Here is a 21,323-nt window from a genome sequence, read left to right as displayed (position 1 = left end):
AAGTAGTCTTTAGTAGTAGTGTATTTGAATAGTAAACATAGCATGACGATCCCTGTTTTCTAATACATTTTTTAGTATTATTACATGAATTTGTCATTTAGTACATTCCAGCATACTTTCGCCTTATATATTATTTTTTATGTAGAATGTAGGTAAAAGGCGATTAAGACAACAAGGTGAAATGAATGCTGTTACATGAATTATTCTGCTCGATGGGAATCATATGAAAATAAACTTGTCAAATAAAAAAAAAATATTGATATAAATATTATGTGTATTATATTGTTACTGTTTCACGCAGTGAGAGTTGCACGCGTAATAAATCGACCGCATGTTGCATGCACTCGGCTATAGATTTTTTGACTCACACAAAAGCAATTTTGCCCGGCTTATTGTAATTTTGCTTCACCGTCTAGGCTCCTTCCCGATTAATTAAAGCAGAAAATTCCCCTGTGAACCACGAGCGCATGGCCTCATACGGTTGTTCGCTTTTATATTATACTAAAATGATAGTTTATTGATCTGATATTCGCTACCTCGCTCCCAAATTCGTCTGAGCACCATTTGCACGTGCTTTTACAACAATCTATAGGCTTGCTTCGATCGACTAAAATAGCCAGAAAAGCAGTAATGCATGTTTCCGGTTTGATAGAATGCTTGCAGATCTACAAATACTCGATCATAAACTCAATCAGAAAGAGCAGCATAGTACGGGGGAAACGAAGTTTGTGGAGGTAGAAAGTGCAACAGCTGATAGGCCATATGATTATAAAATAGTCACATTTCAACGTCTTAGCTTTTTTTTCTATGCTACAGAATGTTTTTTATTTTATTTAGCTAATCAATTTAATCAATTGATCAGGAACTTTCAATAGTCTTGTGTTTACCAGTCGTCCTCTTATTCAACCCATATTTCACAATTCAATTTACTGCTTAGCGTCGCACGCCCACACACTCATCGAGAGAGCATATTATTGTATATTAGCTATAGCTATCAAAACAAGGAAATATTTTTTCAAAATGTTAAAATTTTAAGGAATAAGATTACAAAAAAACGACATTTGAACTGACAGGTTGCAGAACATTTAAATTCCTACTCATTAATTAGTTGAAAGTCAGTTATTATAGGCAGATCATTTTCTGAACAAACAATTAGGCCGTTTTGGCATGAAACACATTATTTATACGAAAAGAATATGTCATTTTCAATCGTGAAATCGAAATTTTCATTTCCTCCACAGCATACCAATGCCAAGAAATTTATGGTTGTTGTTGGTGAGTTTATTTGAAGCAGATATACGAAGTATAGAATAAAATATTGCAATAACTCCCTCTAAAATTTTCAAAAAGAAATAGAGGTTATAAAATAGAAGTACAGAATCTCATATCGAAGTCAGTTTTAAGACAATCAGTGAGATTTATGAAGGATTTATGACAATCCCATGCATGCGAAAGTAAGTAGGATACAAGTAAGTAATAGTAAGTAGTAGTGAGACGAAAGTAATAGTAGTGAGACGAAAGTAATAGGATACAAAGTTCGAGTTAGTGGAAGATTTCACCAAACCTGTGCACAGAATTGCTCATAAGACTCGCGCGTATTAACAGTCTATGCTTTTTCTACTTTGAATAGACTAGTTGAAAGTTTATTGTAATCAACCGGCTTAGCGACGTCATGCAATCGCTTTATATGTACCATATTTGGAAGTCACGTTTATATTGCGAAACATATTGACCACATGAATAAGCGACACATTGCCTTAGGTTTTACATATCCGATGAGATATAACATTGTCGATGTGAAAGATATCACTGTTCAATAGACAGGATTAGCTAGTATTGTCCATTGGTAAGTGGTAACTTGTAGGTTGATATTGGTGGTTGAGGAGCTTTCACTCCAGTGGTCAAATTCTTATGAAGTACGAAATTAGGTATTCTTTGTCGAAATAATTTCGATTCTCTCAGACCCAATGTATACGTCTATGGTGGTTGCTTCTTCAAATAAAATTATGTAGTTAACGGAGTATCTTGATCTAGTCCAGCCTCCACTCCTGCTGTGACTAAGAAGCAAAATTGTTCGATTCCGTTCAGAAAATTTGGGGAAATCACAGTTTTGAATAAACTGAATTCAAATCGTTGAATGATACCAAATTGGTGACTTTGATGTAACAGACGTACCTTTCCCTTCAGTACACGTCAATAAAACTTTTAGTGCTTCTATGACGAGTAATGATATGTTTCATGTCTTGCATACTAACGTTTGCTTCACTTAACTATATATTCCGTAACCTACTGGTTTAGGTTTATTTGTTGAATTAAACATCAGATTTGCGTTCATATGTCTCAATTCGACTCGAAACTAGGCCGTGTATTGCTGCTTTTATTATTCATCATTCAGGAAGTTGTAGCCAAATTGTCGCGTACCTTACATTTCAACGACCTTTCTCATCAAAGGAATTTTTCTGACTGCAAAGCGAGCTGCGATAAATATACTGCAGCGTATACTCGACTTCATTCCAAATTAACTTCAAATGATAATCTATGACAAATTAGGAGATGTCGCCATTTTTGCTGGGTTTAGGGAATAAGTATGATACCGTGTACACGACCTCTAGGCCCCAATAAACTACCAATAGTTAATAGAAGGTTTAAAGTCGAACAACGTCTTTTCGGCGAGGAGGCGAAGGACTTTTACCGATTGTTTCGAAACCGTTTACGTCATATCTTGGTATAGATTAGACCTAAGTTTTTGAGAATACAAAATCTACTTTTGTGAAATGGTTATGTATTATATTCCAAATTAACGGTTGCATTCCAGTCCGGAATGGCTAGGCCTATATATATCATGAGCACTGCATGCTATATTTATGTTTAAGGCATGCTGTATTACTTGTTTTTCGTACAAATTTGTTTCTCGGGATTTTGAGCTTGCATTGAATGCGCGTGTGACGTTCATGCAAGTCAAATCACGACTAAAGTCAATCAAGCTTGTTTCGGGTGAATGCCACATGTCGATTGCGCATAACTGACTCATTTAGGATCACCGATGAAAATTTTAACGTATGTTCTTGATATGTTATCTGTTTTGAATAGCGTAATATTGCGGGGTTTGTAGAACGGATATGGAAGCCTCTGGTGGCAATAATTTGCTTGAAACAGTGCTTAATGCATATAACCGACAGCGTCATATAGACGAAGTTCCGGATAGCACACGAAGTAGTTTACTTATATCGGACAGCAATGATGCAGGGAACGACATTCATATTTCGCCAGTTCGCAACGGGGGACTTGTAATACAGGAATTGAAGCTATCTCAAAAAAAGCTGCGGAATACTGACGAACTCCCAGATCTACCAGCACAATTTGGCAAGAGAATTCCTCCATCTAAGCCCCGAAGAAAGAGTAAATCGCGGACATCAGCAGCAATAATGGCTGAACTGGACTTAGGTGAACCGTTCGATATACAATCTATTGTAAACTCTGTTATGACTGAGAAGGCCGTGTCCCCAACTGACATTACAACTCCACATATTGAGAACATAGATGGTGTAAATGAAAATATTGTAGTTGAGATAGCAGACACAGATCAGCCCAGTCAGCTATACTCGACAGATTCAATGAAAGACGCACAACCCCTCCGCTTTGGTGAAACTCGTCCGTCTTCAAGCGAGCTAGAAGCTGAATGTACGAGATTGATGACATCAGAAACGTGGTTTGACGATACCTCATTTGCGAGCGATGGTCCGGAAATGCATAACATGTCGGGTGACGAGGACCTCGTTAGTGATACTGCTGCTGATGCAGATCTTTCAAAACACATTTTATCATCGTCGAGTAAAATTTATCGAAGACAGCTATCTGACAAAAGATTAAACATTGAAAGTAGAATGAGCGATGAAAATGAGTCCAGTAGTCGACCACTGGAAAGTATGCTGTCACAATCTGTGCAAAGTGATCTTAATTTAGTGGGAGTAGAATGCAGTCCAAGGAAAAGATTTAATCGATTTCGGAGTACTAGATATAAAGGCGGAAGAAAATCTGCAGAACAGGAGGACAAGAGTACCAAAAAGGAAATCGCTCAATTTCTGGATGTAGCCGCTTCCAATGCAAGCAACGCATATGCCAAAATACGACAATTTAAAAAAGACAAAATCAGAGATATAAAAGCGAAACGTGATGGACTTTTTGACGTCAGTCCTAAAAAGTAAGTAGTTTGTTATACTTTAAACACTATATGTGACTATCTTCACGGTGATATACGTTCTTTCTCGTTTGATCACCTACAATTATCTAGGAAAAATTACCGACATACAGATAAATAGTTATAAGCAAATGTTTCGATTCTTTGTTTGATGAGACAGTTTGGTCCAAATAATCGTTTGGTCAGACAAAATTGGTTAGCTGAGTTCTTCATTCTAGCCTATTCAGTTTCATTAATAGTTTGCATTGCTTGATTATATTACATTCAACCCAGAATTAGAAAAAAGACAAAATGGCATTGCCATCATTTAAAATCCCGCATTTAAGTAAAATACAGCGAAGCTACCTAAAGGCCAAATACAAATACTTCCGCAGGAAGAAACCTATCAAACCTTTTGATAATATTAATATCCAGGCGATTTTCAAAGTTCACGCCGTTCTCAATGCATACTGTATGAGAATAGTCTGAAATCGAGCATCTGCCAAAAGTAAAGTTTAGTAAAGTGGAATTGTTTCAAGTTTGCAAACTGGGTTGTGATTTCGTGGCGGTGGAGATATTTCCCTTCGATGAATTTCAAAATCACGTCGATCAATTTTGAAAATACGACTCATGAATAATTTAAATCCATTGAACGATTTTTGTTTCCAATTTTGTTATTAGGAAAACAGTCACGTCAACCATGAAATTCGTCTGTGACTTAAAATATTACATTTGATTATTAAAAAAGACATGAAGCAATGTGCACCATATGCAATCATTTAAATCAGGGTGTGCAACCTTTTTTTGCAGGCGGGCCAAATATCAATACCCGGGTGAAACCGCGGGACGCACCCACATTTAACGCTGACTTTCTATTATTTGTAAGCACAACATGGTGTCTTTTTGTTATTGATCTCATGTCATCATTGGGGGTCTGTAATTCAAATATATTGTCACACTCAATTTAAACAAATTCAGTGAGAAATTTGCTGGTGGGTTCTTTTCCCGACTACTTTTATTCAAATTTGCTTAATTAAATGGGAGTGCTAGCAATTCGATATGACGCCCATTTTAGAAAAAAATATGTTACCGAAAAGTGCCATATTTGGAGCCGTGACTTTTTTCAAATGTGGAAAGGTATCTTGGTTGAGATGACTTCAGTAAAATACGCCAAGATTCATTTCCAAATAATTTGCTGTCAAATCTCATTCTAGGTTAGATTTAGACAAAATCAACTGATAGGCTGAAACCAAAACTCATTTAGCTTTTAAATCTTTTAATATTAATATATTTTAAACTGCTCTCCAGTTGCCTCCGCGGGCGCACAATTTTCACTCACGGGCCGCATTTGCCCCGCGGGCCGCACTTTGAACACCCCTGATTTGAATTACAATAGTAATTATTTTACAAATTGCACGGTTAGAAACACAACGTACAATAGTATTGCAATCATGTAATGCGAATTGCTACAAGTGAAACAATGAACACTTCTAACCTGGCTACGTTGCATTACGTCTATGGGAGATGTTCTCATATCAGTTTAACGCCATTACATCGCTTTCAAGTTATTAACAAACTTATAACTTTTTTCTGGAATAAGGGTTCTTGTGTATCGTTGAGCTTGGCCGACTTCTTTGACATATTTATTGATGGAGCGGTTCCGATTCTGTTTTCCAGACTAATGTACTACGATAAAAATTACAAACTTTTTTGACGCAATCGACAATTTAAATTCTAAACATTGTATGCGAACGCGTTGCGCTATATTTTTGTTCAACAAATTAATATTTCAGTTATTGCTCAGGTGTTTATTTGGTAGAAGCTCTTAGTACTGTACATTACAGATTAACACATGCCATAAATTCGTAAATTAATAATGAACCAGTATCAAGTGCATATATCTCCCTAATATAGCAATCCTTTTTTATTCCGATAATTGATGCTATTGAACCTTTGAGCGTTGGCAAATTTAGGTGATTTGAACAGTATAGTCTTATTTTGCTGATTTGGATGCTGATTCTGAGAATTTTTTTCATTTTGAAATTGTTGTTGTCGCTAGAAGACTATTATTTTTTTCCATGGTATTTGTTTTTTTGTATGTGAAAACGTAATCAAAATCACACATTTCGCACCTTGTGGCTGTTCCGCGTTTGCGATCGTTGCGTTGTGGTGGTCGGTAATGTAACTTTTCAGATATTTTATATCGCGTAATTTCTTGAATTTATTGTATTTCTCAAATCTCAAAAACTGTAATTAATAGTTTATGTAATGACTCTGCTTTGCGAAACAATATATTTCAATATCAATCTATCTCAATATCTTTCAATTTGAATATGCATAGCGGGTTGGCCAAATTAATCCTAACAACACAATAAAACAATTTTTTTTAAATCGCTAATCAATAATCAGTATACAGGCCTCCAATGGAAGTTAATTAGAGTATACTACTATGTCATGATTTGAATCGATTTGTTAGATTCATATTGCTACCTGAAAATTTAAATTTGCTAAATAGTTCCTGGTACTCAACCAAACTGAAATCATAGTGATTAGTCGAAAAGTAAATAACTGTATAATCTCAAGTTCCCCATCTATTAAATTACAACTCGTTTATTTGTATTTTTCGGTCTGGGATGATTTCATCACGGGGAACCACGTATCAACCGGTTAACACACATATTAACATAATATGATATTGTAATCAGAAACGGTTCCGATTGCACTTAATTTAAACGTTTCAGTATTTTTGTTGTACTCTAGTTGAATGGACTATTCTGAACTTTGTGACATTGCGCGATATATTCTAATATTCAAAAAGACGACATTCCTCAAATATATGGACACAGAGGTCAAATGACTAAAATTAGAGCCAAGTATCAAAGTAATTTAAGTAATATTAAGGTTGGTTCGCATTTGAGGTGAAATATTGTACCCCGTGGGACTGAGAAAAATTGTGCGGGTGGGGGGGGGGGGGGGGGGGGGGAATAAACTTATAGCTCTCTGGCTAATTTCTTTGAAGTCAATTGGTGCATTAGTGCCAGAAAAGTATTTTTGACAACAAGAATAACAATAATAACCCTAACAAAAACTGGAAACAACAACAATTTAGCATAGCGACACAAAAGCTCAGGGCGTGCGATAATGGCTTCATAGAGGCAATTTAAATAATTGTAGCACAAACTGAAAATGCCTTTGATTTGTATCAAATAGAAAACTGCATTAATTTTATGTAACAACACAGAATATCGGTTCAAAAATAAAAGTAATTAACTTATAAAAGGGAAATCAATGCATATTTAATAGTTTTTTTGACATATTTAGCATATACAGTCAAGCTGATGTACATAATTATCATGCATATGCTCAACTTTTCGAAATAGCTTTTTTGTTTAATTGAAATTAAATAGAAACACGTGATATTTCAATCTCATAACATCAAGTCCGTTAAGAACTACTTAGCAACCAGCCATGTTGTTATGCAACCAACTCGCGTTTTTGAATCGTCCGTTGTGAGATTTCCTTGTATCCCTGACCTTACATTGATGATGATTGTGAACTTGGAGTTTCAATTTACATAATCTATCTTTCGGAAGAATAAGAATCAATCAATTGTTATTTCACGACGTTGTCCATGTGGTTGTCCAATTGTTACTGTAAGTCGAATCGGGTTTGGGTTTCAAATCAGAAACATTTAACATTAACTTGTTCTATCGATTGGGTTTCTACGAGACTAACTACTTTTCATTATTCTATGCTGTTGTGCCTGTGGATCGTATGCATATAATGCAAGGATGATGTAGCAAGTCAAGATAACTTTCCTAAATAATTCAAGAGTCTTGTGAATCACTAAGATTAATTTTAACATTACCAATATATGATATTTAAGTCGAGATTATACAAGTTGCTAAAAATGATAAACAGTAATTTGTCTTAATATTGATATAGTCATGAAAATAAATGTTTATGGATTCCTATACCTACACATGTGTAGAGGGTTGAGCCTGGTGCCAATCATATTATTATAACTCTACAAGTGCCTTACGTCATTCGATTTGTTGTGTTCTAGTCAGTGTAGTCATTCTTGCGAGTTTCCGCCTTTGAAGCAATCGATCGAGACGGTGCATCATTTTTGCATCTTCAATGCAATATACGTGCAGACGAATATCTTCACAATAGCTTCATCGTTTGTTACATTGCATGTCTTAATTTATGCAGAAACATCTTTTAATTGTTGTAAAATGAATGAAAATGTTGGTATTTCATAACTGAACATTACTTACTGGAACTGTAAGCTCCATGCGAGTGACATTTAATCACAACACACATAACATGAATGATACAGGCAATCATAAATGACGTATGAAACTTCATATCAACCTTTAACTAATTTTTAAACTTTATCACGATTAATAATTTTAAAAGAAAATGCTGGACGCAAGGCCACATGCATTCACTCAAATGTAATTATCTTAGGGCACGGAAAACCAATTTTAAAAGAAAGTGCTAAATTGAGATATAAAATTTTAATTTTATATAATAATAAAAATAAATTTGAACAAGTTTCAAAAGCTATTTTAAGTGCGTTATATCTATGGACAAGATAATCCGGGGAAGACACTTTTATGCAGCGTTTACAGTGGTTCGTCGCACTTCCCAGCTCCATAATAAATTACCATCTTCTGTCTAGTTTTGCTGGTGCTGCATTTAGTAATGATTTAAAAAAGCTATGGCATGTTGGTCAGAGTTCTGTCACCTATCACTATTTGGTGTTCTGTCATCTATCACTATTTGGAGATGTCGATTCGAGCTCTTGCCGTTTTCTAGAGATCATGTTTATCTCTAGTTTACCTTGTGGTAAGGTTTAAAAACTGGGTAGGGAATGACTAAGCTAACGATTCTGGCTTTCCCGAGCCCAGTAGCTCCCATGTACGCAAGAAGAGTATACCGCGACGAAAACATATTATAAAGCTGTAAATATCGATATCTATACGTTTTCTAAAGTTATTGTTAAGAAAATGTTATAATATTGAAGTGGACTTTAACCTTCAAAATACATTAGAGAAGTCTGAAAATGTTTTTTTAATTTAAAAACACATAGCGAACGTGCATCTTGCTTCATACGGCTTACAAAAAGAACGATATTAATATTTCGTTTCAATTTTGCGTTTTATACGTAAAACACGTCATCATTGGAATACTTACAATCCGCCAATGGTAGAAATGGCCGCATGTAAACATTACTAAACCAAGTTTGATTTGTGCTTATTAGTTACGGTGACACTCTATGCAACAACCAAGCTCGCACCGTTTGTCATCGTTCCAGAGATGGTCATTAAAAAATGGTCGCAAAATTCAATTGTGAATCATGTGGGCATCGATAAATGAATCTTACATTCTTTTATATTACAGTCGGCTCGCGTAATGTTAAGTAAGCCTTATACTTCTACGCATGACGCCATTGCCTACCTATCCGCTCGTGCCCACCTTTACTATTTTTGTCGTCACCATATCACGTAGAAAGTGGAAATTGAAATGTCACAACAGCAACGCAATGGCTCATTAACTTAATTCTTTATGTTGGATCACTGTGGCATACTGAGAAAGAAAATGTCTATTCTGCCTATTTGAATATCGACTTAGTAGTCTGAGACATTTGCAGTATTACAAGATTGGTGTATAGTTCCCGTAATAAGTCACTTCATTACCGTCGTATAGGTTATGAATAGCTCATAAGGCAGTTCACATTGTAATTTGTAAACGTTGTAATAACCGTATCGGGTATAATTTTCAGGAAACAATAAGCTTAGAGCAAAACATGCATGCAAGAGAACATTTTCGGAAGGTAGATTTGTCGTTAAAAGAATGGTGTGTATTACAGAGTTGTAAGCAAGAGATTTAACTTTTAGGATCAAATCCCATCAGCACTCGAATTCACTTCCTAAAAGTTAAAAGTAGCATCAAAAGTCGATATAATCAAATTTCTAGCGCTAAATACTCATATTGCGCTGCAGGACTATATTTAGTATACAGAAATTTGGGTCCTCCTGAAGTATGCGCACCAAGATGGCGCACAACCTGAACTCAGGTTGTGTACCAGGTTAGGGTTCAGGTTGTGCGACATCTTGGTGCGCATACTTCGGGAGTACCGAAATTTGTGTGTTCGGGAAAATTTAACTAGAGTTATAGAGGCCCCACCACAATTCAATTCAGGGCCCGAATCAGAACCGAACAACCAGACGTATAACATTGCACGAAACTGGCTTATTCAAATGTTTGAAATTGCATACGTTGGCGATGATAGGGACAGTCAAGAATCTTTTTATCGCATAAATTATATTGAAGCAATAAAAAAGCCATCGAATTTTTTGAATTTTCAAAACATGACCAATGGAGAAGTTTATTACTTGTTATTAAATGCCTGACCTTTTAATGAAAAATGGCACATTTAACTTTTTATATTTCATTTTAATGAATTTGTTACATCACAGAAAAATACCGTCAAGCTAAAATTTGTCCATAATGAATCATACCAAAATAAAATTTTTGAACGGAAATGATGGTTTCTATTGCAATAAATTCGATTTTTTATTTTGCATCTGAGATAATTTTATCCGTGGTATTTCATTAGGCCTGGTGCCCATGCATTTCACTACATTCATAGGCGAATGATTATTGATTATTTGTAAAACTTGGTTTTAATCCAAATTCGATTGACCCGAGCTACAGCTATATGATTAATAGCCATAGTGTCGCAGTGCAGAAAGTTATGTTGTTAGTGCTATATGAGATCAGGAATAACTGCCTGAAATGCGTTATCCAAGGACAGGATTGGAATAAAGTTGCGAGGACCTGACGGTGAAGTTGCAAACCTATAACACTTTAAAATATGACACGTGGTCGCGAGTTTTTATGTGGCGAGATCGCGTGAATTCTATTTTAAACTCCAAGCGTACGAAATACCTCTCTCCTCACGCTATTATTTTTATGTCTCGATTTGAGTCGACGCGTTCCGGAAGTTCAGCTTGTCAGCGTTCCATTTCGTGGTTGCATTGTAGAATTGCTTTCTCGTTGCTGTAACAAATCGATACATTAAATTTGCATTTGCTTGAGGAAAGTAAGGCTGACAATGACTCAGCAGATGGTTGTGAATTCAGAGAATATAGGACTCTGTGTTCGATGATATTAGGAAAGAATATTATTGCAATTAATTGTGCTACACATTACTTTAGTGCAGTGGAGTTGTAAGGTTTGAATGTCTCTGCCTCACCTATTGATATTTCTTAAGCTTCCGTTCTCATTGTTGATAGAGTAATAAAGATTTTAGTTTGAGCAATATTACAGTATATATTGTCTTCAAACAAGCTTTATTAAATATCACGATAACTTTGACGTGGAAGTACAAATGGCAACTAGATTTCGCGATGTCGCTCGACGCACTGTGCGTCAATCTCTAAAAGTTCGTTCTCCAAAATTAGAGAGAAATCAAGTGAAATTGAGATCTTACAATAAAGCTAGCTCTGACAATGAAGCAGAACATTCTGACGCTGAAGAAAAAAAAACTTCAGTAAAAAAGAATCGTCGGAAAAGTGCTATGTATCTTTTATCTGGAGGGAAACTGGAGCTATCCGATCACAGCAGCTCAAAGGAATCAATCAATTCCCTCCGGTGCGAAAATATTTGATTAATGATTCATTGATTACAGTAACGTTGAATTTTTATTGGTCATAGTAACATAATTTCGTTTTTGTTGTTCTTCCAAATGAGAAACATTAAGCATATGTTAACAGAGAGTGATCAAATCAAAACTGAAAACGTGATTCATTGTTCCGCCTGTTACCATTTAACCTTCTTTGGACCACGATTGGTTACAGGAAATTGATATCTATAGCCATTGGTAAATGTGAATTTGGTATAGCTTTTAGGATTGCTTCCTGGTCGAAGAAGTGTGATATTACTTACATGTTTCTAATTTATAGATATTATAACGAACTTGTAGTTAGTTTGAACATTCTCCCCTCATACCCATGTAAAAAAAAACATTGTCTCCGATTAGTACTATAGTCCATATACTGTAGAAATGTACATACAGGTTTCCATTTATCAACAAATTGGTAGAAATGTTTATTCGAGAATTTCCATTTGGTAATTCCTTTTCGATATCTTGTTTCCTGATGGTGTTGAATTATTACAGGTGTCAATCTGTGCAAATTACTGGCATATCTGTCGCAAAATTAACTTATATATAACTTATAGTTCGTTAGTGGGTGCGTATTAGTTGACAGTACTTTTTAACTATTTGGTGTGCGAGATTGAAACCTTGTATAAAATGTTAAATGACTGTACGTATTGGTGTTCACTGTATGATGTGATTATGAGATGGACATTGATACGCCTTAATTTAGAAGCAGATCAATACACTAAACGTAAACGTCCTCTTCAACAATCTCCGACGTATTCCACGCTTATAAAAGTTCCGGCAAGGTTGACAAGAATGGCTGTAATGCTGCATAGAAAGCCTTAATGAAATGCTCAACTACATTTCAGTATATAGCCCAACAGGTTAATGAACTAGTTTAAACTAAATCCCCAAGAACTATAGTTAGATGAATTTCGCATTTTCTTGCCAATGGTAAATTTAAAATTTCTATTACATTTCATATCTTGGCAGATCAACGCATATACTATACATCTAGTAAATGTAGAATTATGTAACTTATTTTTAATTACTTACAGCCTGATGACCTCCACAATTATAAAACAAAGCGTAATTGAGTAATAAATACAAGATGGTGTGCTCTGGCCTAAAACGAAAGCGTTACCGAACTTACTATCAAAGATAGTAATAAAACTTTTAAAGCAGAAATTTCATAAAAAATTATGAATCTTCATAGTGACGGCACAGAGACGACCATCCGTTTATTTATTCTGTGAAATATATTTGCTCATTTATTAGGCTTTAAAGTTTTCAAAGTCGTTTTTACCTCGATTTTATGCAAGATTTTTATCAGCTCTTTTGAGGACTACCATCGAACGTCCCGGGTATATATTTCAGCATCCAAAAACCATATTTTTTGTGCATTTCAGCATCCAGTAGCATTCAACATATCGTGAACTTACTTTTTCAATACTTAATGCATTTTTATAAACAATCACTTTTTATTCGCAGGGGAACCCCAACAAAAACAAACGGCGTTCGAAGTAATTCCCGTGTAGGCCCTGGAAACCATCGACACAACGGAGACGAAAATGCATATGACGAAAGGAAAAATTCGTCTCAGTCCAGCAGCTCGACACTATCAGCTTACGGTAACGATAAAGTGTTCAACGCTAGCCACCAAAGGGTGCTGCGGAGCGGTTGGTTGAAGAAACAAGGGGGCATGATCAAAACATGGAACGAAAGATGGTTCGTGTTGCGCGGAGATGTTCTTTTCTACTACAAAGATAAAGAAGAAAACAAATTGCTGGTAAGATGTTATTGCTTTGTTATAATTTTTGTCCAGTTTTATTCGAGTACTTTTCTCTGTGTGGAATCGTCTCATGGTGTATAGGCAATACAATAATTTATTAATTAATAAAAAACTGTTGAGTTGAAATACTGTTTTTGGGTACGATTTTTGTTTTTCTCTTCACTGGCTGTTCTGAGTACATTCAAGAGTTGGAGTCATTCTGTACCTGGAATGGACAACGGGATAGCTATTCTCTTGACATCCCGACCAGCCTTTTAATTAATTTTCGAATAAAGAAATTTTTGTCATAGCCTATGTTAATTTCAGGGAACGATTACACTCCGAGGAAACGAAGTAGTAGATCATCCGAACAAAATGAACGAACCAAATAAATATTTTTTCGAGATTATTCCAGGTTAGATATTTTCTATTTTCTCTACATGATAGTTGCTTTATAGGATGTATCCTTTTATGGATACATTATCTGTTTTACGATTATGTACATGAAAATAGGATTGCACAGTATCATTCCAATCTGAGGGTGGGAAAAGGAACGAAATACTCAATAACGATGCAATGTATGGGGCAGTCTATTGGTTACTAGTAAAGTTCAAGGCTAGGTAATATTGTAATACTCCTGGAGTAAAGGTTAACAACGAAGTTAGCGAATTGTTTGAAACTGTTTTAAGTCATGGATGACTATTCTACGTAGTTCGAAGATTATTGGGAACGAATATCAGAAAATACAACAATGAGAGTTTTAAAACGTAAATTACTTGTAAAAGATCACTGATGGTCAGCACAATCTCCACGCCTCGGTTCCACATTGGTAAAGCAAGCACTGTAGTACAGTTGATAAAAGTATATTAAGTTACAGTTTTATTGACTAGGCGTTGAAAGCATTGAATACGTCTGAATATTTTTTGTTAATGTGATATATAGAAATGTAAACGTACACAAAATTAAGTATCTCCGACACGGGATATAGGGAAGATAGCCAAATATGTGGAAAATTCAATGGATGCCCAAAAATATGTTTTCTGTTTATTAAAAGAAATAGACTGATCAAACGATTCAACATTGATATCGAACAATCGGGATGCTGTTTTATGCAGAGGCTTCAGATAAGCAGGCGCTTCGCTTTTTGTTTTTTAAAAGGCCTTTGTTTTGCTTGGTTCCGTATTACATACCGCATTTCTTTACTCACTAATCGCGGAGCTGAGACTGGGCCAGATATATCTAACCTGCGTCACCAACTGGCCAAGTACGAAGCGCTAACCACTGGCACATTGTTTTTTGCTTATTGCTATGAATGAAAAAAGTTATTCGTCTAGTCAAAAATTGGCCTTAATTTATATCCTTTTGAATGAAATGCGAGAGATCGACTAATATTAGTCAAGTCGCGACCTGATCGTATTATCAATAATGACTCTATCAAGATTATCTCCCGATAATACGGGTACAGTATCGTGAGTCACTCTTCGAGGGGGCAAAACGATCGCTACGATTTTTCAATATGATGGACTTCAAGTGTTTTGGTATAACTTTAAAATTATCTAAGGCTCGTTAAAGGTAGACTATTAAGGCTGGTCATACCTTCATTACTCGCTCTTGTTCCTCGCCTTTAAGTATGAGTATCATGGCCATTTGAAACAATTTGATCGAACAATTATTTTTACGGTAAAACCAAACTTAGGAAGGTCATATACATACTATACCAACAAACTATATATAAACATAAAGATCAATGGCTCAAACATAAAATTCGTGCAAACAATTTTCTCACAAACGGCTATTACTGACTTCAAGGTTCATTTCTTTCTATACAATTTCTAAAGTGAACTCCTTGCACTGTAGCTGTTATTGGTCATGAATGATATAGTATAGACATACCAATGCTAATATTGAATACCCTTTAGGTTGTCATCGATTGTAGATTGTATTGTATTATTTTGATAGACTAGACTTGTCAGTAGCTTATCATAATAAAAAGGGTAATAAATCACCCATACGCGTTTTCTTAGTTTACTCGCACGCGTTTATTGCACATGAGTCATATTTCAACGTTTATATTACCTTCTTTGTTTGGCTTTGTAGCGTCACAGACCGGCTTACCTCAGGACAATTTAGATATCAATTTATTTTTATTTAATATAAAATAAGTCCAACAAGCTTAAAGAAGGCAGCTTTTTATTTTCCGTAGACTTAAAGAGGGTGTTTGCCCGGTCACAAATTACACAACGGTCGTCTGCGACGAAAATGACTCATTTTACAATGTACGATCGTTCTATCATGGTACATCGATAAAAATCCTTCGATTTGTTGAGTCGATGGCCGGCATCAGTACTTGATGAACGTTAAAAACTTTATAATCTCTGAGCAAATACACATTAGGCCACGCAAGCTCAAGAAAATACACCTTGAAAACATTCAGATAATGATATCCTATAGTGAATTGTCGTAGCACCTTTTTGCACAAAGCGGCAATTTACTTGCAACAATACTTGATTAAATTTTAAGTCATTTCTCATTTGACAGTTTCGTAAATACAAACATACATGCTTTGACAAGCCTAAACCGACTATGTCTCTCTCTAAACCGTGATTGACGATCTATGGCTTTACTGGGGCATGAGCCTGTCAGAAATACTCCATGCTATGTCTGAAAGCATGTATCGCTGCATGTATAAATATACTCAGTTTTTCACAGAAATGACACAACAGCTGTAATTGTAATGTAATAAATCAAACATATATATAGCATTTATCATTTTTGACAGGAAGTTTGGTTTGCTCTACAAAATTTAATTGACCTGGAATGATGATTTCAAAAATTTTCATTTAATAAAAGCTACTGAACGGGCGTATGGAGCCCTTCCAGAGCTGCAACATGATTTGCAACAACACTTTTATATATATATATATATATTTTAAAAACTGTTCTTGCAAAATTGGATTTTTTTTATGCTTCCCTTTTATAGCCTCGTTTTTATTATATTTCTTCATATTTATGAATGAATATATTTCGAACTTTTAGCGTTTAATATGCCGTAGCTACTATAAAAATCAAACGAGTTGCTTGCACGGAAGCTTCAGTCAGCCCGTGGAACAGCCATTCAAATGAAAATTGGTTTGGCTCTATACATTCGTTCTTATCCACAAATATAGATGATTTGACCCAGGACACGCCCTTTTAGGTCTGATATGATGATAGATTAAAAAATTAAGAGGTTCTCAAATGAAATTTGGTGTGCTATACCAAATATTTGAAAAATTCTAATTACTCTGATCAAAAATGTAATTGTAACGTCATAGGCATGTTTCCATAACATATTTGACGACTAAATAAAAACAATCAATTTACATAACTGCGGTTAGTAAAATCGCCAGCAAATCTTTAGCAAGGCGTCGACGGGTCGGACAAATCCTATAGGCTCTAAGCGTACGTTTTTGTCAATGTATGATAAACATAAAACTTGAAGTCAGATAAATGTAAACAGTTAATTAAAAAGGCATTTTTTAAATTACTGAAGTGAGGTAATAAGCAGCTATGTCTCTCTCTAAACCGTGATTGACGATCTATGGCTTTACTGGGGCATGAGCCTGTCAGAAATACTCCATGCTATGTCTGAAAGCATGTATCGCTGGGGTTTTTTCTCAAGTGATTTATTTACGGACTGCTTTAAATTTCGTGAATTACTAAGTTATCTGCAACCGCTGGGTTATTAATTTTTTTGCGATGTAATGCTTTATAACAAAGAAAAATTAAAAAAAAAAAGATTGCAGAGAATACTTTGCAAAATCGTATTGATTGTTTTTGTTTCAAGTGGAAAGAAACTCACTCTCAATTTGGTTTAATTCTGGACAGAAATAGGGAAATTACTAATCTTGCAGATTAAAGAATTAACATCCTATAATTAGGTAGGAATGTCATTTGCAGCTTTATATTCTCCATCAATATTGGTGCTCGAGGATTTTGTGATTTTGTGATTGACAATCTCACACGAAGAAGAAATAAAAAAGAACGTTTACTTTTATCTGAAACACACGAAACTTAGTTTACATTTGTGTGATTTATTTGGTTTTCTATACATTTAGGAATATATGACTGCATAGAATACCATTTTTTAATTTGTGTTGCGGTAGCATTCAGTCAAAAATATGGACAGATGGGTTTGTACATATGATACCACTGTAACAAAGTCTTGTTTTGACTGATCATGGTACGCCCCGCCTGTTTGTGGCCTGCGTAGATTTAGGTTCGGTTAAATATCCCGCTCGATTCTTGTTTCAAAAAACGCTTTCTTTAACCTTGTCTCGGCTTTATCAAAGTTTCCAATACGTGAGTCATGTTTATGGATCGTTCCAGGTGGATTGATCTTCAATCTCGCCTAAATGTTCGAGTTTCCTGATTCTTCACTCCGCTATATCTGCCATGATGCTGTTACCAAAAGTAAAACGTAACCATTAAATGTAATGAATGAATATGATAAGATAGATATAACAATAATTTGGACGCCCGTTTGCGTGAACAATTTGATAAATATTAAGAATTAATAGCAAATAATTGACCGAATAACGAGATATTCGAATTATCCAATTATTTGAAAACAAAACTCAGTGTTATACTATGCATCATACAATTATGTAATACATTTCATGACTCTTGTAAGTATGTAATTAACAGTTACAAAAAGGTTTGGGGGAATTTGTATTCATGATTTGCTTCGGATATCGGTGGACGGGCCGCGCTTTTGTCCGGACGAGAGAAAGCACGTTTGATATATATCAATATCACAATTGATAGGTATCAATAAGTCTTGAATGCACCAATATCATAATCGTATTTTTTGACTATTTGCTGTGAACGTACACTCGATGTTTTGCTGCACAGCATCTGATACCGTGCTATTGTACGCCATGGAGTCGGCGTTTCTCTACATTATTTCTTTGCACAGACATCATAAAAATAAATGGTGCGTTCTCAGGTAGCTGAGGAAGAAAATTGTTAATAAGTATAATTCATAACGTGTACTTTCAGAGAAATATCCATATCTCCCACTCCACTTACAAAAAAAGCTTTGCAATTACGTATTATTTTGAAAGCAAAATAAAACAATAATGCCCTAATATGCATTCTTATTCATGAATGGAATGTATTATCATCTTTTTGTTGATATATTTGTGCGGAAATGCACTTAGAAGTTTTAATGGATCGTAAACAGCTTTTGAAGTTGTGTGTTAAGGTAAATTTAGCATAATTGCAATGCTGTTTTCAGCCTCGGTTAGGATGCATAACTCGCCTATTGTGAATTATAAATTTGTTTGTTTGGAGCAACACCACTAGAGCTGTACATGAAAATTATATTTTGAGTTTCTGCATTCCCGTATAACTAACTAACTAGCCATTGATACTTGGAGTATCCAACAAAAGTATCATGTACTATATTTGTATAACAAGAAGCGTAACTTGTAATGTACCATTGCATATATGCAATTTTTTTTTATCAGGTAATAGGATATCTCGCGGCAAGGCACATATGCAAAAAAACATTATGTTTATTGTACATTATAGGAAGCGAAATTCTTGCATGTTTCACGGCCTGCATGTTCTTGAGCTTGTCTGTAAGCTGACCTCTAACAATCTTTTTATGGGTAATGTTTTTGGGTAAATGTTTCACTTATAACCTCCGTAAAGGTCTTCATAGACCCCGAGCGCCTTTAGTCTGTTACGGGTAAGGCTTTGTTTCATCACAAAAACAGCTGTCTGCTAATACCCATTCATTATTCCATCAGCTGAGCGAGGTTTACTTTGGTTATGAATTGTTTGAAAAGCATATCGAGAACGTTTAAAAATCTTGTAGTTTCACTAAAATCTTCAAGTAAATCAAATAGTTGGTGAAGAAATAAAAGCAACGTACGTATATATAAATATACCACTTCGAAACCACAATCAAATCAAGAACTTAAATCTATCGTTGATCGACAAATCAGATAGATCTCATGACCTTGTTTGACCTCTATGCCACCATATGCGCCGACCCATGAAACAGCAGTGCTAGGTATCGTATGCATCGTTACCCTAATCTGTGTTGTTGACACAAAAATACCGTTTGAACATTTGTTCACCTATTTGAGGGAAGAAATGTACCACTCAGATTATACACAAGATATGATCATAAAATGGTGTGTTTTTTTCTCATTCATATAATATTGTGCAACTAGAACTACCGGTGGCTTCAGAATGATTTCCAAATTCAATTATGTGTTTATGACATTTTTTATACACGCTTTCCCCTTTGTTCACCCTGAAGAAGGTTCAGTACATGCATCCACATATATATAAGGAGATATCCTTTTTGTGAAGACTGCAATCTTTTCGGTTCTTCGTAGCTTATGGTGCGGACGTCGATTGCATGATTTTTTTTGTTCATCTGCTTTACTGACTGAGACTAGTTACTTGCTAGAATCACAAAGTAGATTAATAATATAGGTGAAGAGTAAAAAGTCAGAGAATCTAGTTTTAAACAGTCGTATCCAATTTCTCTTTGTAGTATTCACACCATCAGGTCTAATTAGCCGTATGGCGATACCTGTCAGTTTGTGTCATCTAATAAACAGAAGTTGAATGAAGATTCACGTAAAAGTCGTATCGACTAGGAAATAAACTAGTAAATATACTCAGTTTTTCACAGAAATGACACAACAGCTGTAATTGTAATGTAATAAATCAAACATATATATAGCATTTATCATTTTTGACAGGAAGTTTGGTTTGCTCTACAAAATTTAATTGACCTGGAATGATGATTTCAAAAATTTTCATTTAATAAAAGCTACTGAACGGGCGTATGGAGCCCTTCCAGAGCTGCAACATGATTTGCAACAACACTTTTATATATATATATATATATTTTAAAAACTGTTCTTGCAAAATTGGATTTTTTTTATGCTTCCCTTTTATAGCCTCGTTTTTATTATATTTCTTCATATTTATGAATGAATATATTTCGAACTTTTAGCGTTTAATATGCCGTAGCTACTATAAAAATCAAACGAGTTGCTTGCACGGAAGCTTCAGTCAGCCCGTGGAACAGCCATTCAAATGAAAATTGGTTTGGCTCTATACATTCGTTCTTATCCACAAATATAGATGATTTGACCCAGGACACGCCCTTTTAGGTCTGATATGATGATAGATTAAAAAATTAAGAGGTTCTCAAATGAAATTTGGTGTGCTATACCAAATATTTGAAAAATTCTAATTACTCTGATCAAAAATGTAATTGTAACGTCATAGGCATGTTTCCATAACATATTTGACGACTAAATAAAAACAATCAATTTACATAACTGCGGTTAGTAAAATCGCCAGCAAATCTTTAGCAAGGCGTCGACGGGTCGGACAAATCCTATAGGCTCTAAGCGTACGTTTTTGTCAATGTATGATAAACATAAAACTTGAAGTCAGATAAATGTAAACAGTTAATTAAAAAGGCATTTTTTAAATTACTGAAGTGAGGTAATAAGCAGCATGATTCTCATTAACAAAATTTGGAGAGTGTCTTGTTTTATCCAAGCCTCCGAAGACATATGTCATCTAATACCTAGATGAGGCAAAAAAAATGAGTGACATCATTTAATAGTGTGTGATGTCACATAGTTACATATAAATGAAGGCGTTTACTCAACTAGATTTTA

At 35.0% G+C, this 21,323-nt stretch overlaps 1 protein-coding gene across 4 annotated transcripts in view; it reads left to right on the top strand.

The window, feature by feature from the left end:
* The window catches only part of LOC120347891 (uncharacterized), a 61,456-nt gene that overhangs the window by 1,787 nt on the left and 38,346 nt on the right, over positions 1–21,323 (top strand). For 2 of the 4 annotated variants that reach the window (XR_013478813.1, XM_078117577.1), the window contains exons 1-3: positions 3,093–4,201; positions 13,344–13,641; positions 13,951–14,038. Coding sequence is in view for 3 of the 4 variants with exons in the window: in XM_078117577.1 (XP_077973703.1) it covers positions 3,120–4,201; positions 13,344–13,641; positions 13,951–14,038 (1,468 nt within the window). In the remaining variant the exon portion in view is untranslated. Of the gene's footprint in view, positions 1–3,092; positions 4,202–11,550; positions 11,843–13,343; positions 13,642–13,950; positions 14,039–21,323 lie in introns of those variants that run through there. The other 2 variants (XM_078117578.1, XM_078117579.1) reach the window with 2 other exon arrangements.

Source organism: Styela clava, chromosome 11 (genome assembly GCF_964204865.1).
Source record: "Styela clava chromosome 11, kaStyClav1.hap1.2, whole genome shotgun sequence".
Lineage (NCBI taxonomy): Eukaryota > Metazoa > Chordata > Ascidiacea > Stolidobranchia > Styelidae > Styela > Styela clava.
This window is presented reverse-complemented; position numbering and strand designations above follow the sequence as displayed.